This window comes from Panthera pardus, unplaced genomic scaffold (assembly GCF_024362965.1).
Source record: "Panthera pardus isolate Hobbes unplaced genomic scaffold, ASM2436296v1 HiC_scaffold_10, whole genome shotgun sequence".
NCBI lineage: Eukaryota > Metazoa > Chordata > Mammalia > Carnivora > Felidae > Panthera > Panthera pardus.
Genome location: NW_026526655.1, coordinates 60,380,916 through 60,400,476, shown reverse-complemented (window position 1 = coordinate 60,400,476; position 19,561 = coordinate 60,380,916). Strand labels below are relative to the sequence as shown.

At 40.7% G+C, this 19,561-nt stretch overlaps 1 protein-coding gene and 1 long non-coding RNA gene across 6 annotated transcripts in view; one reads left to right on the top strand and one right to left on the bottom strand.

The window, feature by feature from the left end:
- Positions 1 to 17,833, top strand: part of ITGA6 (integrin subunit alpha 6) — a 76,809-nt gene extending 58,976 nt beyond the window's left edge. Inside the window, exons 18-26 of one of the 2 annotated variants that reach the window (XM_019459680.2) lie at positions 108 to 185; positions 272 to 374; positions 1,665 to 1,838; positions 3,365 to 3,463; positions 3,564 to 3,674; positions 3,774 to 3,872; positions 10,157 to 10,282; positions 13,487 to 13,616; positions 15,751 to 15,863. In XM_019459680.2, the coding sequence (XP_019315225.1) occupies positions 108 to 185; positions 272 to 374; positions 1,665 to 1,838; positions 3,365 to 3,463; positions 3,564 to 3,674; positions 3,774 to 3,872; positions 10,157 to 10,282; positions 13,487 to 13,594 (898 nt within the window). In that variant the 3' untranslated portion in view covers positions 13,595 to 13,616; positions 15,751 to 15,863. Of the gene's footprint in view, positions 1 to 107; positions 186 to 271; positions 375 to 1,664; positions 1,839 to 3,364; positions 3,464 to 3,563; positions 3,675 to 3,773; positions 3,873 to 10,156; positions 10,283 to 13,486; positions 13,617 to 15,750 lie in introns of both variants that reach the window. The other variant, XM_019459672.2, reaches the window with a different exon arrangement.
- The window catches only part of LOC128778391 (uncharacterized), a 57,206-nt gene continuing 52,799 nt past the window's right edge, over positions 15,155 to 19,561 (bottom strand). For all 4 annotated transcript variants that reach the window (XR_008423983.1, XR_008423982.1, XR_008423984.1 and 1 more), the window contains one exon: positions 15,155 to 16,680. This is a non-coding gene — a long non-coding RNA (uncharacterized LOC128778391). The remainder of the gene's footprint in view (positions 16,681 to 19,561) is intronic.

Genomic DNA, 19,561 nt, shown 5'->3' with positions numbered 1-19,561 from the left:
AAGCACAGCCAAAGAACCAGCTCTGCTCGAACTCCTAAAAGAAGTGTAATTGTAATGAGAAAACTGACGGTTAAAATGAAACCCTATTGTTTCCTTTTCATTTTCAGAACAAGCAATCAAGATAATTTGGCTTCAATTACAGCTACAGCAAAAGTGGTTATTGAACTGCTTTTATCGGTCTCTGGGTAAGTGTTTGTGTTTAGCATAACAAATCAGTGTTTAAAAGAACCGTTTACAATCCTGCTAAAACTGGTGTTTTTTAATTTAACAGAGTTGCTAAACCTTCCCAGGTGTATTTTGGAGGAACAGTTGTTGGTGAGCAAGCTATGAAATCTGAAGATGAGGTGGGAAGTTTAATAGAGTATGAGTTCAGGGTGAGTTGAAGCAGTTGGTCTTCCGTATTATATATACTAAAAGCTAACATATACTATATATGGTGATATGTGATGTAATTTTAATAAATGTGGATATGGATTTTAGTATGTAATATCAATATTAAGCAATATTAATAAATAAGCATGATAAATGCTCTGTTAAAAGTGAGTTCACCAATTTTTAAGCAACAGACTGGCTTACGGTAAAAGTTTTATCCTCCACAATGAAGAACACAACCGTCTATTCAACATAGGACTTTGAAAATCCAGTTCAGTTTGGCCATTTTCCTATTAGAGAGTTTTAATGTGTAAGTGGTGTAGAGACCAAGGAACGCCTCGCCCCTCCCCAGAGTCTGTCTGTAAAACAAAAATCTCAAAGTACTTCATATCTGGCTTTAGATTGTGTTATGACTCATTTCTTCCTCCACCATAAGGACATCTTTCTTACTGTGTGTGGCTAATGTTCCCTAACATTTCACAAGCCCAGTGCCAGTAAGGAAGACTACTGATTGCTCTGAAGCATTTCAAAATAGGAGTCACACAGTGCCTCTAAGTCTGGTTGGATGAACAGAAACGCGTAGGACAGAGGTGGCTCATACCTCATCCGTGGATTTGGGTCTGAGATGGCAAGAATGTGCCCACCCCTGGCCCCAGCAGGATGAAGGGGTTGAATTCTGTTGTGTGTGTGTGTGTGTCTCAGCATCATAGACACAGCTGCGACAGGTGATGGCGGTGGCCGTGATGATGCCTGCGCAGGGGTGGCTGAGAGCCACGTCTCTGGGCTCCGCAGCTGTCCCCGCGCACAGACAGAGAACTCGTGCCTATTTCGGCTTCTGCTGCGGGAAGTTACTGTGTCCCCAGCTTGGACTCCTGATTCACGGCTGTCATAATGGTTTTTACTCAGACTCTGCATTGTTACCCAAGCCTCCCCTGGGTAGTAGAGGACAGAGGCTGCTTCATGTTTACAGTGGGAGGGGCTTCCCAGAAGCAGGTTATTGGTGACTTCCCCTGAGTGTGTTGAGGGTGTGGCGTATCTGCACCACAGATGCTGTTGTACACGCTAGTTCCTGGGTGGGAATGAGCAATCATTTCTCTTTACCTTTTCTAGGCATCAATCTCTGTTTTGGACCCCATATCGGTAGTCTCAATTTTTGGAGCCTATACTTTCACTGTAGGATTATGCCAGATATTTTGGGGTTTTTTTTTTTCCCCTTGGCAACAGGAGCTGCTACTTAATTTTATGTTGAGAGAATTACACTGAGATATATAATACGTATTATTTTCTAACAGGTTATTAACTTGGGTAAACCTCTTAAAAACCTCGGCACAGCAACCTTGAATATCCAGTGGCCAAAAGAAATTAGCAATGGCAAATGGTTGCTTTATTTGGTGAAAGTAGAATCTAAAGGCTTGGAAAAGATAGCTTGTGAGCCGCAAAGTGAAATAAACTCCCTGAAACTAAAGGTATGTTGATGGATTTATCTCCTGTCTCCATCGCTGTAAATAGGGAAGCTAACCTTTGAGGGGAAAATCATCTTTTTCCTTAGGAAACTGACATAGTGGCATGTTGACTTTTTCTCTGGTGTCAGTTTCTCTGTTACAGTTGAGTATCCAAGTCAGGCTGAGGGTTGCTGCTGATTAGTGATCGTTATGGCAGGGTCATTCAGCACTTGTTGAAGGAAATGATGCTTCCTGGAGTTTTGCAGCCCAGTATGACCTATAAAGAGGACTAGGATATGCTTCTGGGGGTTGGCCAGCCAGTGTTAACTCCCGGGAGAACCAAACTCATTACAAAGGATATTAGCACCTTAGCAAGTGACCTTCAGAGCTTTCATTCTTATTTTTTAAAATAGTAAATACTTAATCGAGTCTTTATTGTGTCTCAGACACTGTGCTAAGCATTTTATTTGCTTTTTCTCATTTCATTCCCTTCCTTTAAGGAATTTTTTTTTATCCCTACCACTTCATAGATGAGGAAACTGAGGTTCAGAGAGATTAACGTTTTAAGAATCAGCTCGGCAGCTAAGAGGCAGATTCTGCATTCAAGCTCAGCTCCGCCTGTTTTCAGAGCCTATGTTCTTAACTGCTCAGTACTGGTGCACATAACGGGTTTATCATCTATGCTCCAGTTGGAGGATCTGCTTTGTTATTGCATGTCTATTTCTTTTAAGTTGTAAAGTGACTCGGGTATGACTAGTGTGAACAGTTGGTGGCTTATAGAAGTATCCTCTGTTCATCAACTTTGAAAAACAAGATGGTCCAGGGGTGCCTGGGTGGTTCAGTTAGTTGAGCGTCTCTTGATTATGGCTCAGGTCATGATCCCAGGGTTGTGAGATCGAGCCTCATGTTGGGCTGTGCGCTGAGAGTGGAGCCTGCTTAAGATTCTGTCTCTCTCCCTCTGTGTCCCTCTCCCCAGATCACTCTCTCTCTAAAATAAAATTAAAAAAAAAAAAAGAAACCCAAGATGGCCCATTACTCTTAATCCTGTCTTAAGGAAAATGCTATTTTGAAACAGAATTCTTACATGGCTTACTTTTCAGTACTCTACTTTGAATAAGTCACTGACTAGTTCTTTTGCTTTTTTCCTTGTTCTTCAGTGTCATTTATTTATTCAAGATGTGCTGATTTTGTACCATACATTAGTTACTGAGCTGGGTGCTAAAGATAAAGCAATGAAATCTGATGCCTGAACTCAGGGTACTCAGTCTGGTGAGGAGACAGAAGAACATAGAAAGCCTCTTTTTCTTTGCCTGAGTTTTGAAGTCAGAGTGGGAATAAATGACCTTAGTCAATAAACTCGCAATGAGATCGGAACATTTGTGGATTTTACACTTAAATTATTTCTGTGCCTTTGATGACAGGAGACGGGCAGATGTTAATTGCTGATTACGTGAATTTGGCGTTATTTGGGAGGGAGGGCTCAAGGGTTTGTATGCTAGGGACAAAGAATTACATTAAGTAGAACTAGTTTGGATATAATTTCTTTTCAGGAGTCTCACAACTCAAGAAGGAAACGGGAAATTGCTGAAAAACAGACAGATGATGGCAGAAAATTTTCTTTATTTGCTGAAAGAAAATATCAGACCCTTGTAAGTATTTTTTCAAGAGCTGGGACTGTTTGACAGATGGTGGCGGGAAGGTCTTCCCTGTACTGTTGGATTTTAACTGCCCCTCTTGTGTCCTGTCCAGAATTGCAGCATGAACGTGAACTGTGTGAACATAAGCTGTCCGCTGCGAGGGCTGGACAGCAAGGCCTCTGTTGTCCTTCGCTCGAGGTTATGGAACAGCACATTTCTAGAGGTTTGGTCCTGCCGTGAGGCTGTCCCCTGCAAGTCATTTGCTGTTTCTTAGGACATCTCTCACTTCCTTAATGCATTTGCTAACTTTGTCTCCAAACAGGAATATTCCAAAATGAACTACCTGGACATTCTCGTCCGGGCTTCCATTGATGTCGCTGCCGCTGCTGAGAATATCAAACTGCCACACGCAGGCACTCAGGTGAGAGGTCCCCCTGTCTTGCCTGAACTCGGAGAAAATCACTCTGTCTCTGCCCTGTGCCCCAGCCTGAGGACATGCTACTGTGGCACTCATTTCGCTTACAGCACCGTGACCCCTCCTTTAGGAGAAGTCAGATGATGCTTTAAGGTGCTGCCACCCCAAGCTGTATTTTAATAGAATCATTGGAAAAAGAAGTACCTCTGGGGTCATCTAGTTCTGCAGTGCACGTGGCAGATTGGAGAGCTATTAGCCCCGTGAAAGAATGGGTGCACCTCCCACCTCTGTAGAAACCCCAAGTCTTAGACCATCCCTGATGCCGTAGTCATCGCTGGGAGTGTCCCTGCTGATGGGTCACCACCACTTTATGGAGCAGCTCATGGCACGTGTGGCCAGCTGCAGTTATTGGAAAAGATCTCTTTACATGTGAATCCAGAGGTGAATCTTATAAAATCGGTCCCTGGTTATGCACCTTGGCACAAGTCCCAAATGAGCCCTCTCTCTTAGCCACGTAGCAGCCTTTGGAATAACTGAAGGAAACGGAGATGCCCCTTGGACATGCCTTTCCTTCCGTTCAGAGCGAAGCATCCACCTCTTCAGTTACCCGTCATGCCAGGCCCTCTCCTCCTGGGCTGGCGCTGGTCCGGCAGTGTGACTCCCACATGGGCAGAGTGTGGACCTGCTGTCTGCCTGGTTCGCCTCACCCTGAGGCCCCGAACTCCAGACACCTCGGCCCCACGCTTCTGTCAGCCTAAAACTTGGTCTTGTGGTGAACATGGGAGACTGTTTGCATTTCTAGTGGCTACGGTTTATGTTCTGCTGAAACTTCCCGGTGTTTTCAAAAGAATGTGCCGTCAAGCTATAGCTCCCATATCCTGTCCTTGAGCAATTTTTAAAAATCTAAATGTATTCCTTTTAATATTTTTTAACGTTTATTTATTTTTGAGAGACAGAGACAGAGTGCAAGTGGGTTAGGGGCAGAGAGAGAGGGAGACACAGAGTCTAAAGCCGGCTGCAGGCTCTGAGCTGTTAGCACAGAGCCTGACGCGGGGCTCAAACCTACCAAGTGCGAGATCGTGACCTGAGCCGAAGTCAGAAGCTTAACTGGCGGAGCCCCCCAGATGCCCCTAAATGCATGCCTTTAAATGTGTCCTTACGTTTTATGTGATTTGCTTGTGGTCTGTCATTTCAGTTCACAGAGTAGTTCTGAGTCTTGATCATTTGCCCTGGTAGTGTTCTATGCCTGCAAGGTTTTATCTTTTTCAAAGCTGAGAGGCATGCCTTCTCTGGCCTCAGGCAATTGAGAAAAATGCTTCACGGGACTGGGAGCAGTGGCTTCAGGGGCACAGTGGAAAGGGTTCCTTGTGGGGGTCTGTAGCCCACAGGGGCTTCTGTCATGCTCTCAAGATACAGTGACTGCATGTCATAGACCAGGATGTTTTACAAGAGACTGAGAAAAAGATTGTGACTTACCATTCTTAAACTGATCTACTGATGTGCCTATAGAAGTGTTTTGGCTTCAGTCCTTTGAGCCAGCAGTGAGCTCTCCTGAGCACTCGTTTCTGAATACATTGATTTTTAGCTGTTAAAACCTATCATCCAAACTAGAACACATTTGTCTTTTTGTCTGGGGCAAATGCTAAACTGGGCAGGATGCTGGGACAAGGGATATAAATTAGGACTGTCCTAGGCTCACCAGGACATACGTCACCCTGGCCTTAGATTATCTTTGCATGTTATTCCAGCCCACCTTTCTACCTCTTATCAATAAGGCATCATAGAGGACGGTCAGTGGAGCCATAACCTTCCTGAGAAGCCCTTCTCTATCCTGACTGGAGGCAGCTGCGATAGCTTGCTAGAACTTTAAATCAGTAAGCCTGAGGGGCACCTCAGGGTGGCTCAGTTGGTAAGCGTCTGCCTTTTGGTTTCGGCTCAGGTCATGAACTGCTGGTTTGGGAGTTCGAGCACTGCAGTGGTCTCTGTGCTGACAGTGCAGAGACTGCTTGGGAATCTCGCTCCTCTCTCTCCCACTCCTGCTTGTGTGCACTCTCTCTCAAAATAAAATAAACACTTAAAAAAAAAACAACCAGTAACCCTGAGAATCACTGAGTTTTCAGAGCTGGAAAAAGAAACAACACTTTAGAGGGGATGGATAAACATCATAAAACATTAATAAAATGTCTACAATTTACTAGACATTTTACCTATGTACAGTCATTTAAACCTCAGAAGAATGACAAGGTAGATTTACCCATTTTACCAAAAAAGGAAGCAGGCACAGTTGGGATCCTGAGTTGAAACCTATAAGTCTCTGGTTTCAGGGCTCCTATTCTCTTTGACTCTGTAACGCCTGCTTCCCAGTAAGTCTCCAGATGTCAGATTCCCATGAGAAAACAATCCAAGGAAGGTTGTCTCTCCCTCAGGTCACAGGACCGCCATGTGACGTGAGACCAGACCTTGGGCTCACAGGCCCCCATCAAGTGCTCTTGTTTTCTGGAAGATGATGGGACTAGGGTGCTGGTACCCAGTCTAGTGGCTGGGTCACAAATGAAAGTGAGGTTCTCTGGGGCATTTCATGTAAGGGCTTGGAGAACTCGTGCATGCTAATGGGAAGTGGAGTCTGCTGTGACCCTCCTTGGTTATTTAATAATGGGTGGATTTGTGAATGTATTACTGTTTTGTATCTAGAGTGCATTTCTTTTGAAAATGAAGACATTTTCTTATCTCTAGTCTTCTGGTACGTCTTCTGTTGACTCTGATTTCTGAGATACAGCAGCTCAGATATCCATCTACATGTTTCTTTAGTATTTTCTTTAGTATTTAGGTGTACTTTTCCTGGGCCTAAAGATGTGAGCTTAATTCAAGTGTCAGGATGCCTTTCTCTTTATTCCCTCACTTATTGTGGGTTTCCGTTTCATCTTTATCTTAGTCCATCTGTCCTTTCTAGCCTGAAGATCATTTTTCTTTGGAGATAGAAGCAAAGGAGGTTGAGTAATTCAGTCTTGTCTTTTGGTCTTCATATTAAAACTTCTCCTTGCTTACACTCTAGTCCTGGCTAGAAGAAAAGAAAAGGAAGAAAAACAAAAGAACAAAAAACACCTTTTAGTTTCCTTATAACCCAACCAATTTTAAGAGTGTTCTGATTGCTTCTTAGTACATTTTAGCACATTGTTATAATAAAGTCAGAGAGCTGGTCACCTAATTGAACCAGATAAAATGGTTACATTTTAGCATCAATTAAATCCATCCAGTTAACAAGTACTTATTGTGCACACACAGTGCCTTCCCTGCACAAATGCTAGAGAAGCAAAGTTGAATAAGATACAGTGTTGACTGTTAAGAATTTCATGGTCTAGGGGAATGTGAACCAGGAGATAATTGTTGAATTAAGTCAAGGAAGGAAGAGATTGTTTATTGGTTGTATTTATATATCCCCCACTTCATTCCTAAGGAAATGGAAAAGAGTATCTGCTTCCTCTTTGCCAAAAATAGGTAAAAGGCATATTCTTCAGGGGAATGTGATTTTCTTCTTTTGGCTTTAAATTCAGAGAATATGAGATCTGGATCCTTTTACAAGATGGGTTTCTGATATGAGGAATGCGCATGAAAGGTGATGATGTCTTTAATAGAGAGTTTTGTGAAAGATACGAAAATCCCTTCATGTGATTTCTTAGATTGATGTTCTAAGAATAGAGAGTACTATGTCAGAGAGTGATTCAGGGGAACCATTCTGGCAGTGAGCAGGCAAATGGGGTCTAAGCACTGCTCACTCATGATGGAATTTAATGCGTCAGCAGAGCTCAAGCCTCATCTTCACATGCATATGTGAAATGTGCAAACGCCTAGATTTTAAAGAACAACCTCCCCCAAATGTTTTTGGAGTTGGAGTAATTTCCACTCCCCTTAACCTGTCACTTTCCATCAATAATAGCTGCTGTGGCAAGATCTGACCAGGCTTTCCAGAGCTCTGGAGGTCACAGCTCACGTCTGGTCTCCCCTTCCCAGTTCTGAGGTCAGCTCCCCCTTGATTCCCAGTCCCAGCTGGAGAATGACTGTCTTAAAAACAAAAGAAAATTTAGGTGAAAGTTTATGGAAAAAACAAAGTCTTGCTGACTCTCCTCTTTCACCTTCCTGGACTGCAATGTGGCCTTACACACAGCCTGGGTTTGCAGAGCACATCTGCCCTTTACAAGTGTAGCCCTGCCCCTGGCTTCAGTCTTCAGTCTTTGACGCTGAGTTGTTTCACAGTTTCTGAAAGGCTCCAAAATCTGGTTTGAATGGTAGTCAGACTCGGGGCTAGACCTCTCAGCAGGATGTACACTCCACCCCCACCAAATCAAAAATTACCTTGTTCAGCTCTTACACTGTTGGATTGCTGCCATTTATAGGAGTGGTTTCCCCTATTATCAGCCATTTAAAAGGCACTCTGATAACACAGTGCGATTGTGGGGCTGGGTCCCCTGCCACGGACCAGTCTCCACTCTCCACTTCCAGATTTATCAGAACTTATTCTTAAAAATGAGGATGGTCCTTCCAGGTTGTCATCTGGCCCCCAAGTAAATGAGATCAGCATAGGCTAATTTTTTTTGTTTGTTTTGGTTTAGAGTAGGCAGGCTTACCAGTCACATCGAGTACGCTATTTCATCACTGGTCTCTCACCATTCTTTCTTCCCACTAAGTGGATATGCCTGTGTTAGACCCAGTAATCAGGGGTGGTTTTAGCTTACAGCTGGGATGTCTTTCCGAAGGGGGATGGAAGGTAGGGAGGATTGAACAAAGGCCCCCCCCCCCCCCCCCCCCCCCCCCCCCGCACAGTTGTCTGGCAGTTTGAGAGAAACCTCACTGAGAGCATAACAGGAAACACAGTAGCTGGGAGAGGTGTCAGAGTTGGTGTAACAGGCTGAAAACAGACTTCTTTCCTCTTAAATGTTCAAAGAAAAGCAATTCTTTTGCTTTAAAGTATATTCTGTAAATGAGGCTGAGAAGCTACTTTCTATTATAAGTAGAAAGAGAAGTATTTTAGTGAAGAGGTTTTCTTTTAAAAAGAGAATCACGTAAGTATGGAAGCACAATGTAGACAGACATAGAAGCACTTTTAGGCAGCATCAGGAATTCGATACTAATACAGAGTACTTGACTGAAAACACTTCTCGGAAGCCAAGTACTCATACTTTTTCTTTACCCCTCACCTTACATTCTTGTAATTCAGAAATATCAGAAACCCAACTGGAAGCTCTCTAATCTGTTTACAAAATCCTGTTTGTAGCTATCACCAGGTCTTTTACGTGCTTGGAAAAATAGTCTCCTGGTTTCACAGAAATCCACCTGAATCCTAAACGCACATAACTGAGTTGTTGCAAATTGCTGTAAGCAACTTCTTAGGTTTCTGAATAGACACTATTTCTGTTTAATCGGTATTTGCCAACTATCAAATGGTTAGAGTTTAGGCTTCTCGCCAGCTGCAGCTTACAGCTCTAAGCCCTCTAAGAACAAATCCAGGGCTTACTTTGTCCAAATATATTATTGTAGAACACACGTACAAGGCCATTGCAGGAAACCTTACTGTGTATTAGGGTCCTTAGTTGGACATCCTAACGAAAAGTTAAAATGGTATCAGCAATGCAGCTCCATCCCTATTTCCATATTTCACATCATCTTTAAAATCTGAGTGAGGAATGGGGTACCTGGATGGCTCAGTCACTTAAGTGTCCAACTCTTGATTTTGGCTCAGGTCATAATCTCAAGGTTCATGAGCTCAAGCCCCGCATCAGGCTCCGTGCTGACGGTGTGGAGCCTGCTTGGGGTTCTCTCTCTTCGTCTCTCTCTGTCCCTCCCCTGCTCATTCTCTCAAAATAAATATATAAACATTTTTTTAATCTGAGGAATATAGGCTAATTATGGCCTATATTAGCCATTTTGGGCCCTTCTATTTCCATTACTGAAAATGAAAAGAGAAGGTGATCATTCTCAAAAAGATACCAGATTATACAGATGAAACAAGATTGGCTGTGTATTGATGAGTGTTGAAACTTGGTGATGAATAAATGGTTTATTATACAATTTTCTCTACTTTAATTCAATATAAAGGTTTTAAAAAGAGGGGTTAACAGAAAAAAAAAAAAAAAACTTTGTCAAAACACAGTCCAGCATTTTCCAGGTTCTGAGACAAGATCTCGTATCAATTAGATCAAAGGCATCTAATTAGGCTGTATTGTTCAAAATGTGTCTGGAACAGAATTAGAACTATGAACCCCACTTACAGTGGTGCTTGCTTTTGTGCCCTGTAGGTTCGTGTGACTGTGTTTCCCTCAAAGACCGTAGCTCAATATTCAGGAGTACCCTGGTGGATCATCCTAGTGGCTATACTTGCTGGGATTTTGATGCTTGCTCTCTTAGTGTTTTTACTCTGGAAGGTAAGTCCTGGCTGGCATTTGAGTTTTAATGTTTTTTGAAAAAAGTGAATTTACACTGATAGTCTGTACATTTCTTTGTAATGCTTCCCCTTCCCCAACATTTTATTATAAAGCTTTGCCAACATAGAGCAAACTTGAGAATTTTACAGTGAAACCTGTATATCTACCAAGCACCTTAGATTTAAAGGTATGTCATTTGTACATTATGAGGAGCTTCCTAAATAAAAAAAATCTTGGTGCTTTTCACATAATTTAGCTGTTCGGAAAGTAACAATTTAAAAATTTTACTACTTCAGCGTTTTCTTCATCTTAAATTAGGAATCTAAGCCAAATTGTTGGATATCCCATTAACCTGAACGTGTATCCTTGTTAATTTCAACTTCTGTGAATAAACGGGGTTTACTTACAGTTGCAGCCAGATTAGAAATAGAAAAGCATGAAATTGGGGTACCTGGGTGGCTCAGTTAGTTAAGCATCCGACACTGGATTTCAGCTCAGGTCATGATCTCGCAGTTCGTGAGACCGAGCCCCGTGTCAGGCTCAGCACTGACAGCACAGAGCCTGCTTGGGATTCTCTCTCTCCCTCTCTCTCTCTCTCAAAATAAATAAATAAACATTAAAAACATGACATTAATAACTCCATTGCAAGGGAGTCCTCATAGCCTCTATCAAACATGAGGAAGATCTGGGTTTAATTTGATGTTCTTCATGAAATATTTGGTCCCGCAAATAAAGTTTAGTATCTTCCCCTTGATTTCTGCCAGTAAATAGTCTACATTACAAAAATATGTGTGTGGGATGGATGCATACTTTTGTTGCCAAAGATTATGACCTATAGATTTTGGACGATTCTAAGTGAGTAAAGGAGGCTCATAGTCCCTTATCGACAATTACAAATTGCAAAAAAACTCTGAAAATTTGTAACGACTTATTTGGGAACAAGACGACACGTGAAGAGAGACAGTATATACCCTTTACCCTTTATTTAGCAGTTCTGTGAAACTAATGTCTAGATTACAGTGGCATTATGTATGCAGCATGTTACTTTTCTAAGATGCCAAAATTTCTGGATTTCCAGAAAAATTCTGGTCCACAGGATTTTGGGCAAATGATTATGAACCTCTACCAACAATCTCCAGGACCAAACCATCTATATCCTTCCCTTGGATCCAAGTATAATTGACAAGGATTCAGGATATTGTCACTTTCAAATATTGGACATTTCTTTTTTGTTTTATTTTTCCAAGTAACTTCCTTTTCCTAGTGTGAGATAACTTTCTGGTGTCCTCCAAATGTGTGATTGAAGCTTCGTAATTGTTCATGCCAAGACTCCTCCTTGAATTGGACATTAGCCAATCCTACCTCTGATGTTCACTTTAGGCAGTAGGTTTCTCTGGTCAGCACAGCCAGCCATAGGAGATGCTCTGGAAGCTATTTTGGTATCAAAAACTGAATTTGAGGTTTGATATCTGAGGATGGCCTTCGTGTACTCTTGGGAGGAGGTCACAAAGACAGTCTTTTTCAGAGCAGGTCTTATTGGCAGTCTTTAATGAGGGTGAGACAAGCAGTGGGTTGAGAGTTAAGAAGCCCAAGCTATATAATTTTAGGCAAATCATTTCATCTCCCCAGGGCACTGGTTTGTTTTAGCTCTTTAGTACGTACATTGGACTGTGTGATCTCATGGGTTGTTTGTAGCTCTAAAGTATCCAGAACTCAAAAGTGCAACTCAGACAACCTCTATGTCCCCTCCATGAAGATCATTTTTATTACTTTACGGATACTCTTCTTTCTGAAAGTGAACTATTTGTTTTTATGTGTTAAAATCCTAGAACTGGAGGGCCAGAGAGGACTGTGGTTCAGTGGCCTTTAAAGTGAGTTTTGCACATCCACATAGGTGCCAAGATGAAGTGAGGCAGGGGAGTTAGTGCAAATATCCCCACTTCAACCAGAGTAGTTCTGATATCTGCTTTAAATTCCAGGGTATTACACAGGGTTTTGTTGGAAGGTAAAGACAAAAAGTCCTTGAGGCTGGTCCAGTCGCTTTAATTGTGCCAACAAAGATGCTCATGCCTGTGGATATTAAGAATGTTGCCAAACTGCAGGCGGGACCAGGACTTTGGGTTCCTGGCTCATTCCTTCTCCCCACCCTGTTGCCTGGCATGTGTGACTGAAAGTTGGCTGGGTGTGTTCACTGTGTATTAAATGGAGAGAGTCACAAGTAAACCCCAGGATAGAGAGTTTAGATCCGATGCTGCCCATAAAACGCCCTGTGATGATGGAAGTGTTCTGCAGCTGCACTATGCAATGTGTAGTCATGAGACACAGGTGACTACTGAGCACTTGGAATGTGGCTGGTGCAACGGAGGTATTTTTCATTTAAATTTGAATACTCTCATGTACTTAGTAGTTAGCACGCTATACAAAACAGACCTAGATTTTTACTTTCATGAGTTGCCAGGCCAGGAAGCACAGTTTTCCAGGAGGGCAGGTTTATTTGACCAAGCTATGTTTCAAAGGGCAGTTCCATAGCCTTATGAACAAGTAGACCAAAAAATTTCTCCATCGTTGAATGAAGGAAATTAGAGTAGAAAGTGGAATTACACTTCTGTGTTCATTTAGAGTGACTTAACCTGAAGAACATAGGTTCCTACCACTTAAGGGTTTCATAGTGGTTCAGAATTTGGGAAAATGACAGCAATCATTCTTTCATGATGGTAAATTCAAATTTATATTGTGATTTACCCACAAATCCAAAGGCCTCAAGTGGATGGCATTTGTTCCATACAAGTTACTGTGAAAGTCAGAAAAATGCAGCATCTTTTTTTATTTGGATTTGTGCTAAATTTTAGAGAACTTCCTTAACCTTTGTCTAAGTAAAACGCAAAAGTCAATCTTTTGCCTGTTTTAGAGTTCATATTCATAATCGTTACAATGATTTTTGTCCTCAGGATTTCTCTTACAAATACAAAAATCAGCTGAGTAATGTCATCTAAGTATTTGACCAGAGACCCATGAGAATTGAGTTGGTTTGGTCGCTGTCCGTGTAACATAGTGCGGTGGCTGTCCAGTTTTGGCTGATCCATCATGGTCTCTTTGTAAATAAACAAGCTATAAATAGAAAACAGGTTAACATCTGAGATTTGCTTTTGTTTGGCTCTTATATACAAAACTGTAAAACTGACTAAATACCTTGCTTCCTTATAGTGTGGTTTCTTCAAGAGAAATAAGAAAGATCATTATGATGCCACATATCACAAGGCTGAGATCCATGCTCAGCCATCTGATAAAGAGAGGCTTACTTCTGATGCATAGTATTGATCTACTTCTGTAATTGGTAATTGATCAATGTTTTTTAATTGCTAGCTGTGGGACGTGCTATGGTTGTGGTGGCTAACTTTAAGAGCAACAGCTTGCTGTGTGTGTCCCATTAACAGATGTTTCCAAATGTCCACACTGGCTTGCCTTGCTTGGATTTATTTTATTTCACTTGAAAGCTCAGGGTCTTTTTATTTTTTAGAAATGCACAAAGAATCTTTTGTTGCAGGTGAGTTATTCTGTGTTGTTGTCAAACATCACCCACAGCAATGAAGAAGATTGTAATCTATGTACACACAAAAGGAGGCATTAGCCCTCCACAGTAGCCCAGTTTGCCATGTGTTGTCAATCTAGTACCTAGCATCCCACTTGGAATTTCAAAGATGAATAAGAAATCGTGACAGGTTTCTTGTCCATTTTGGAATTTCCCACAGATAGAAGCTTGTGTTGACTGCCTAATTAACCTGTTGCATGTTGGAAACATTGTGTTTCTCCTGAAGAGAAGGCTTTCTCACTGTCTTTTTTGATCTTGCTATAAAGTGATGGGGGAAGGCTTGGAATGCTTTTATTGTTGCTCAGAAATTGTTTTATGCTAGCTAAGCATGCAACTTCCTTTTCCTGCTTATTTACTACAGGTCAAAGACCATTACAACAAACTATGACTGTTGTTGACATGGTGGACATGATGGCCAATTTCAGAAGATGGTTCTATACTAAAGTGACCTTCATTATGCAAAATTCTAATATAAAAATGATCTGGACAGTTACTATTTCAATGTTGTTGTAATGGAGTTTGACCTTGTTTCATGTTCCTAGAGATTTTATTCAACTTTGGTTCTTGGTTGATTTTAAGTTCATGTATTTTGCTTCTCTTGTGTGTAGATCCATGGAAACAGGAATTGGTGATAATTCCTTTTTCCATTTCTCTGGGCATGAGAGGATAGAATTACTCCATAATCCCTTTCCATGGCATTGTCATGATGAACCCCAGCATTTCCATTTCAGTTTTACATACCACCCTTGATTTCCTCCTTTGTCTAAATGAAGCAAGAGCCACATTTTGTAATTGATAGGTATTTTGGCTTTTTGCACAGAATTACTATGGAGTCCAATGTAGAAATGGCCTTAGAACAAAATGTCTTGGTCAGTTTTTCCTATTGATTTAGTGATGCCTGGATATAATTTTACTTTGCCCTGTGACACTTTTATAACATCTAAATGTTCCATTCCTGTTACGTGATACAAATTGACCCTTCCAACTGTCTTCATCTTCCCTCTATCTGCATTTTTAAATTGAAAACACATCTGTTTCATTAAACGTTTATTTTATTCATTTTAAAAATTCAGTTTCAGTAAAAAACTTCCTAATATGTTCTCAATAAAAATCTACTTTTGATCAGATTGAATATTTTTTAAAAAATGAATAAAATATATATTCATTAATAATTTAAGTGTAAATTTCTTTTGCCAAAAAAAGAAATCAGTGGTGCTCGAAAATTCAATGTAGTGCTACTGTCCTCAAGTTCTTTGTGGTACACGATTGATTTTATTACAGGACACAGTTACTACATGATTTATTAATGAAACAGCTTAATTTATAAGCACAACAGGAAATCCAGGCAGTGTAAATTGCCTGGTAGCTAATGAGAGATATGTGCTGAGCCTTGGAGGAGAGAAGATTCTTAAAGTGGCCCATTTGAACACTGGCATATTTAAATAGTAATTTGTAAAATATTTGTGATCTGATTCCATTTTGTTAGTGGGAAAGGGGTATGAATAATCTTTGGTTTATGGCCTTTACTAGAATATCATTTTTAAAGACCAATCTTTTAAACCTGAAAATTAGATCTTTAACATATAATATTGTGATTATAAAAAATGGAAGCATTTTTCCATAACTCTTAAGTTAGTAGAGACACAGTGGAAAAACGGACTTTTCTTCCAATGTTACAGCTGTCTTCTCTTCTGTTCATCCCCACTGCTGGTATGTCTTTTGGACCTACTAGTTCCTTCTTAAAAGAAACCATGTTTATTTTTTCCCCCTTCATCCAAAGGTAGGCGTAGCTGAACAGAAAGCTTAGACATTCCCATTTTGTGCATTTGCTTTTCTTGAGATACTTAGTTTGTTTCTGTTTCTCTTTCCCCTTCGTCAGTGCGGATTCTTTAAACGCTCTAGGTACGATGATAGCGTTCCCCGATACCATGCTGTGAGGATCCGGAAGGAAGAGCGGGAGATCAAAGATGAAAAATATAATGATAACCTTGAAAAAAAACAATGGATCACAAGGTGGAATGAAAATGAAAGCTACTCTTAAAGGGGGCCAGAAAAAGCTTCACAGTTCCCAAACTGCATCCTCCCCCTCCCAACTCAAATCAAAACGGACTTAAAAGGCTGCTCCATCCCTGGAATATTAACTTCAGACAGACTACACACAGTACGAACTGAGCAGTTTCAACTGTGGACGTGGTCATGTAGCCTGAGGCTCCGGTTTTGCACAGCCAAATTTAAGACTGTTGGAATGGATTTTTCTTTCACTGCCTTAATTTAACTTTCCGGGTTGCCTTTGTTGTTTTGGTGTGGCTGACTTACACGTGCCGGGAAAGGGACCGCCGGGTGGCGCTCACGTGACATCTTCCCGCTTAGCCTAGCTGAAGAGGGCTCCCGGTCTCTGTGCTAACAGAGTGGCCGTCCTAACCTGGCGCTGCCTCTGCACACGTTGTTCCCGTAGGACTCGAGAACTCGCAAGTTAACTGTCCCTCATCACAAGACTATGCCGTCGGGGGAGTTGTATTTCGATTTAAAGTGCTATTCTTAAATGTGCAATAGGTGATGTTGCCATCCTGCCATCTTTTCCCATTTCCTAGATGTGTGAATACTCACACTAGATAACATACAGGTTTCATGCTTCCTTTTCACTAAAACACACAGGTGCAACAGACTTGAATGCTAGTTATACTTACTTGTATATGGTATTTATTTTTTCTTCTTTATAAACCATTTTGTTATTGACAGGCCAAAGATTCTCTTCCAGTTGGATTAAACCATCAGAATTAGAACCTGGATTGTCACTGGTTTGGATTTACTGCAAAAAAAAAAAAAAAAATTCCTTATAAAGTTCCTACTGCATCTCCCTTCATGACAGCCCTCACGCCTTCCTCCAGACCCAAAATGTTTAAGAAATAGAAATTAACCATAGAGGTTTAATCCTTACCACACAGTGGATATTTCTGAGTTTGGAGCCCTGTGTGATGTGTCCTGCATTTTGTGCTGTAACTTTCAGGAACCCTTGGAAATAATGTGTTCGTTTGCTGAACTTCAGTGCAGTTTAGTCCTTACTGCAAGTATTGTATAATCAGGACTTGAAAGAAATGGTGGGTGCCTCTGGCAGATCCAGACTGATCCAGCGTGAGACTACTGAGTATCTGATACCGGAAGTCAGAACATCATGGCTTTTAAGTTTTTAAATGTTGGAAACAGTGAGTCAATGTTCTGTCTTTAACTTCGTTTCTTCCCCTAATCTGTATTCCCCCAAATTACTTTGGGACTGCACTAACCACAATTTTAAATGGCTTAATTATAAGAATGAAGTGGCATTTTTATACATTCAACAGAGATTGAATAGATAGTAAAGCTGAATTTAAAAAAATTTCAAAATGTCATATGGGGAATAATAGCAAGCAGGTGCTAATTTGTTTGCATATAGTATAAGCAGTGTCTCAATCTTTCAGAAGAACAAAATACAGCTATATGTGCCATTTTTGCTGTGGAGCTTTTTTTTTTTTCTTTTCAGAAATCGTATGCCCTTAAGATACTCTTGTTGTACTTTGGGATTTTCATTCACAAAGACAGTTTTACAAATGATACTTTGTTTACAAAAATTTCTCTAAAATCGGTCATACCAGTGTTTGAAATCTCAATTTCTTCCTTAGGTAACTTGTAACCTAATGCACTGTCTTTCTAGGTTGCTAAGAAGCTGGTATTCTGAGTGTTACAGACCTTTGTTATAAAAAAAAATGAATAAAAGGGAGGGAGGAGGTGGAAGGGCGGTTCAACAACAATGAAACAAGAATGTAGTGGTGTTTATTGTTAAAAATGTCATCTCAAGTCAAGTCACTGGTCTGTTTGCATTTGATACATTTTAATACTAACTAGCACTGTAAAATTATTTCATGATTAGAAAATACCTGTGGATATTTGTATAAAAGTGTGAAATAAATTTTTTATGAAAGTGTTCATTGCTTAGTAACACCACATTATATATGTGAAACAAACTCTAAAATTATAACCTGAATTGTTTTATTCCATGGAGCCAAACTAAAGTATTTGAGGTTTTTATTTTATATGATTGAGGGTTTTCTTTTTTTCCTTTGGGCTCTACTGTTCAGTTGATGTCAAAAGAAAATGATCTTAAAGATGGTTTATTCAAGATGCCTACAAATTGAGAGATGTCGTTTAGCAATGATACCATGGAACAAAGAGTAAAAGTTCTTAGGGCAAAGTTGCTTTCTTCTTAGAAGGTATTTTGGATATGACATGTGTCATTACTGATCACCAAGGACTGATCTGGCAGAATTGACCAGTCTGAAAATATTTTCTTCACCAAAGGATTTTGTTTAGATTTAAGCAATTTTATGAACCTTTTCTAGCTGGTTTATCACAATCTAATAAATAAAAATAAGGCATGTATGTAGTGCTCAGATAACACAGCATGCACTGGCCTGAATAATTTTCCAATGCAAAATATACTGTCTAGTAAATTAATAGTTTTCTATTTGGTATTATATAGTGAATTGTAGTCTTAGTTCTCTGAAGATCAGACAGGTATTACCACCCAAAGAAATGTGATTGGTAGTTTTTAATGACAGACCAGTGGCTGTGAACCTCTTATTCACAGTCCCAAGGATCCGCCCAGATTAATTACTACAGTGTGTAATCACTCAGAGTGTCAGTAGCTGTGGCCTGGCTAGGGTGATGGCATAAGTGACTTGCACTGGACATCATGCCAATGCTTTATAGGACGCCAGGGATTCTACCCCTTTCTCTCCCTCTTACAAAATCGTACAGGAATGCCTAGAAATGACAGTTGTAGAGTAATGGGATCCATTTACAAACACTGACGTTTTGTTGTTGGTTACAGATTACTTGCCACAACCACACCCTGGGTCCTGCCCTTGGGGTTGAGACTATTTTGGAATATGGGGCAGATGTAAGTGGGAATGCTTTAAATTGTCCAGACCAGGGGAGTAAGGATAAGACCAAGCCTTCTACTCTAAATGAAAATATCTTATTGAGAACTGATCTCCAGTACACTAACCTATGAAAGGACAATGTGGGAAGACAGACTGGGATTAACAGATTGTTTTGTTTTGAAGAAAAGAGTGAAATGCTATAGGTGGCTGGGTTCCACATGAATACAACCTGAGGGCTAAGAAAACAGGAACGTATGAAAGTTGTGATCAGGTGGGGTAGCATAAAGTAAATGATTACAGGCAATTCTATAACACCTAAGGGTAGGGTCCAGTCATGGCTCAACCACCAAGGAGAAGGCAAGGTTCAAAGAGATGAAGAAAATGAACTTCAGAATGATTTCAAAACCGTAGCTATCGCAAAAAAAAGCTAGTAGGCCTCTGTTCTTCTAGTAGTTCCTGCTTCTGGTCAAATGGCAAGTGTTTTCTTTCTCTTTCTTTCTCTTAAAAAAAAAAAAAAGGTTTTGCTGACTCTGAAAGGCCCAGCTGTTAGAATGGGGAGCACTGAGTGCTGAGTACCAGGGCTGAGGCCAGGTGTGCAAAGGCGATAACAACAGACCTATCTAGAGGGACAGTTGTGAAAGGATTCATGGTTAAATCCTCCAAGAATAAGTGAATTATAAAACACAAATCAGAGTGAGAAAACTGGTCTAGCACAGTGTGAGGGTGGAGAAGGTGCCACAAAGTATATAACCAGCCAGGGAATGGTTAACGAGG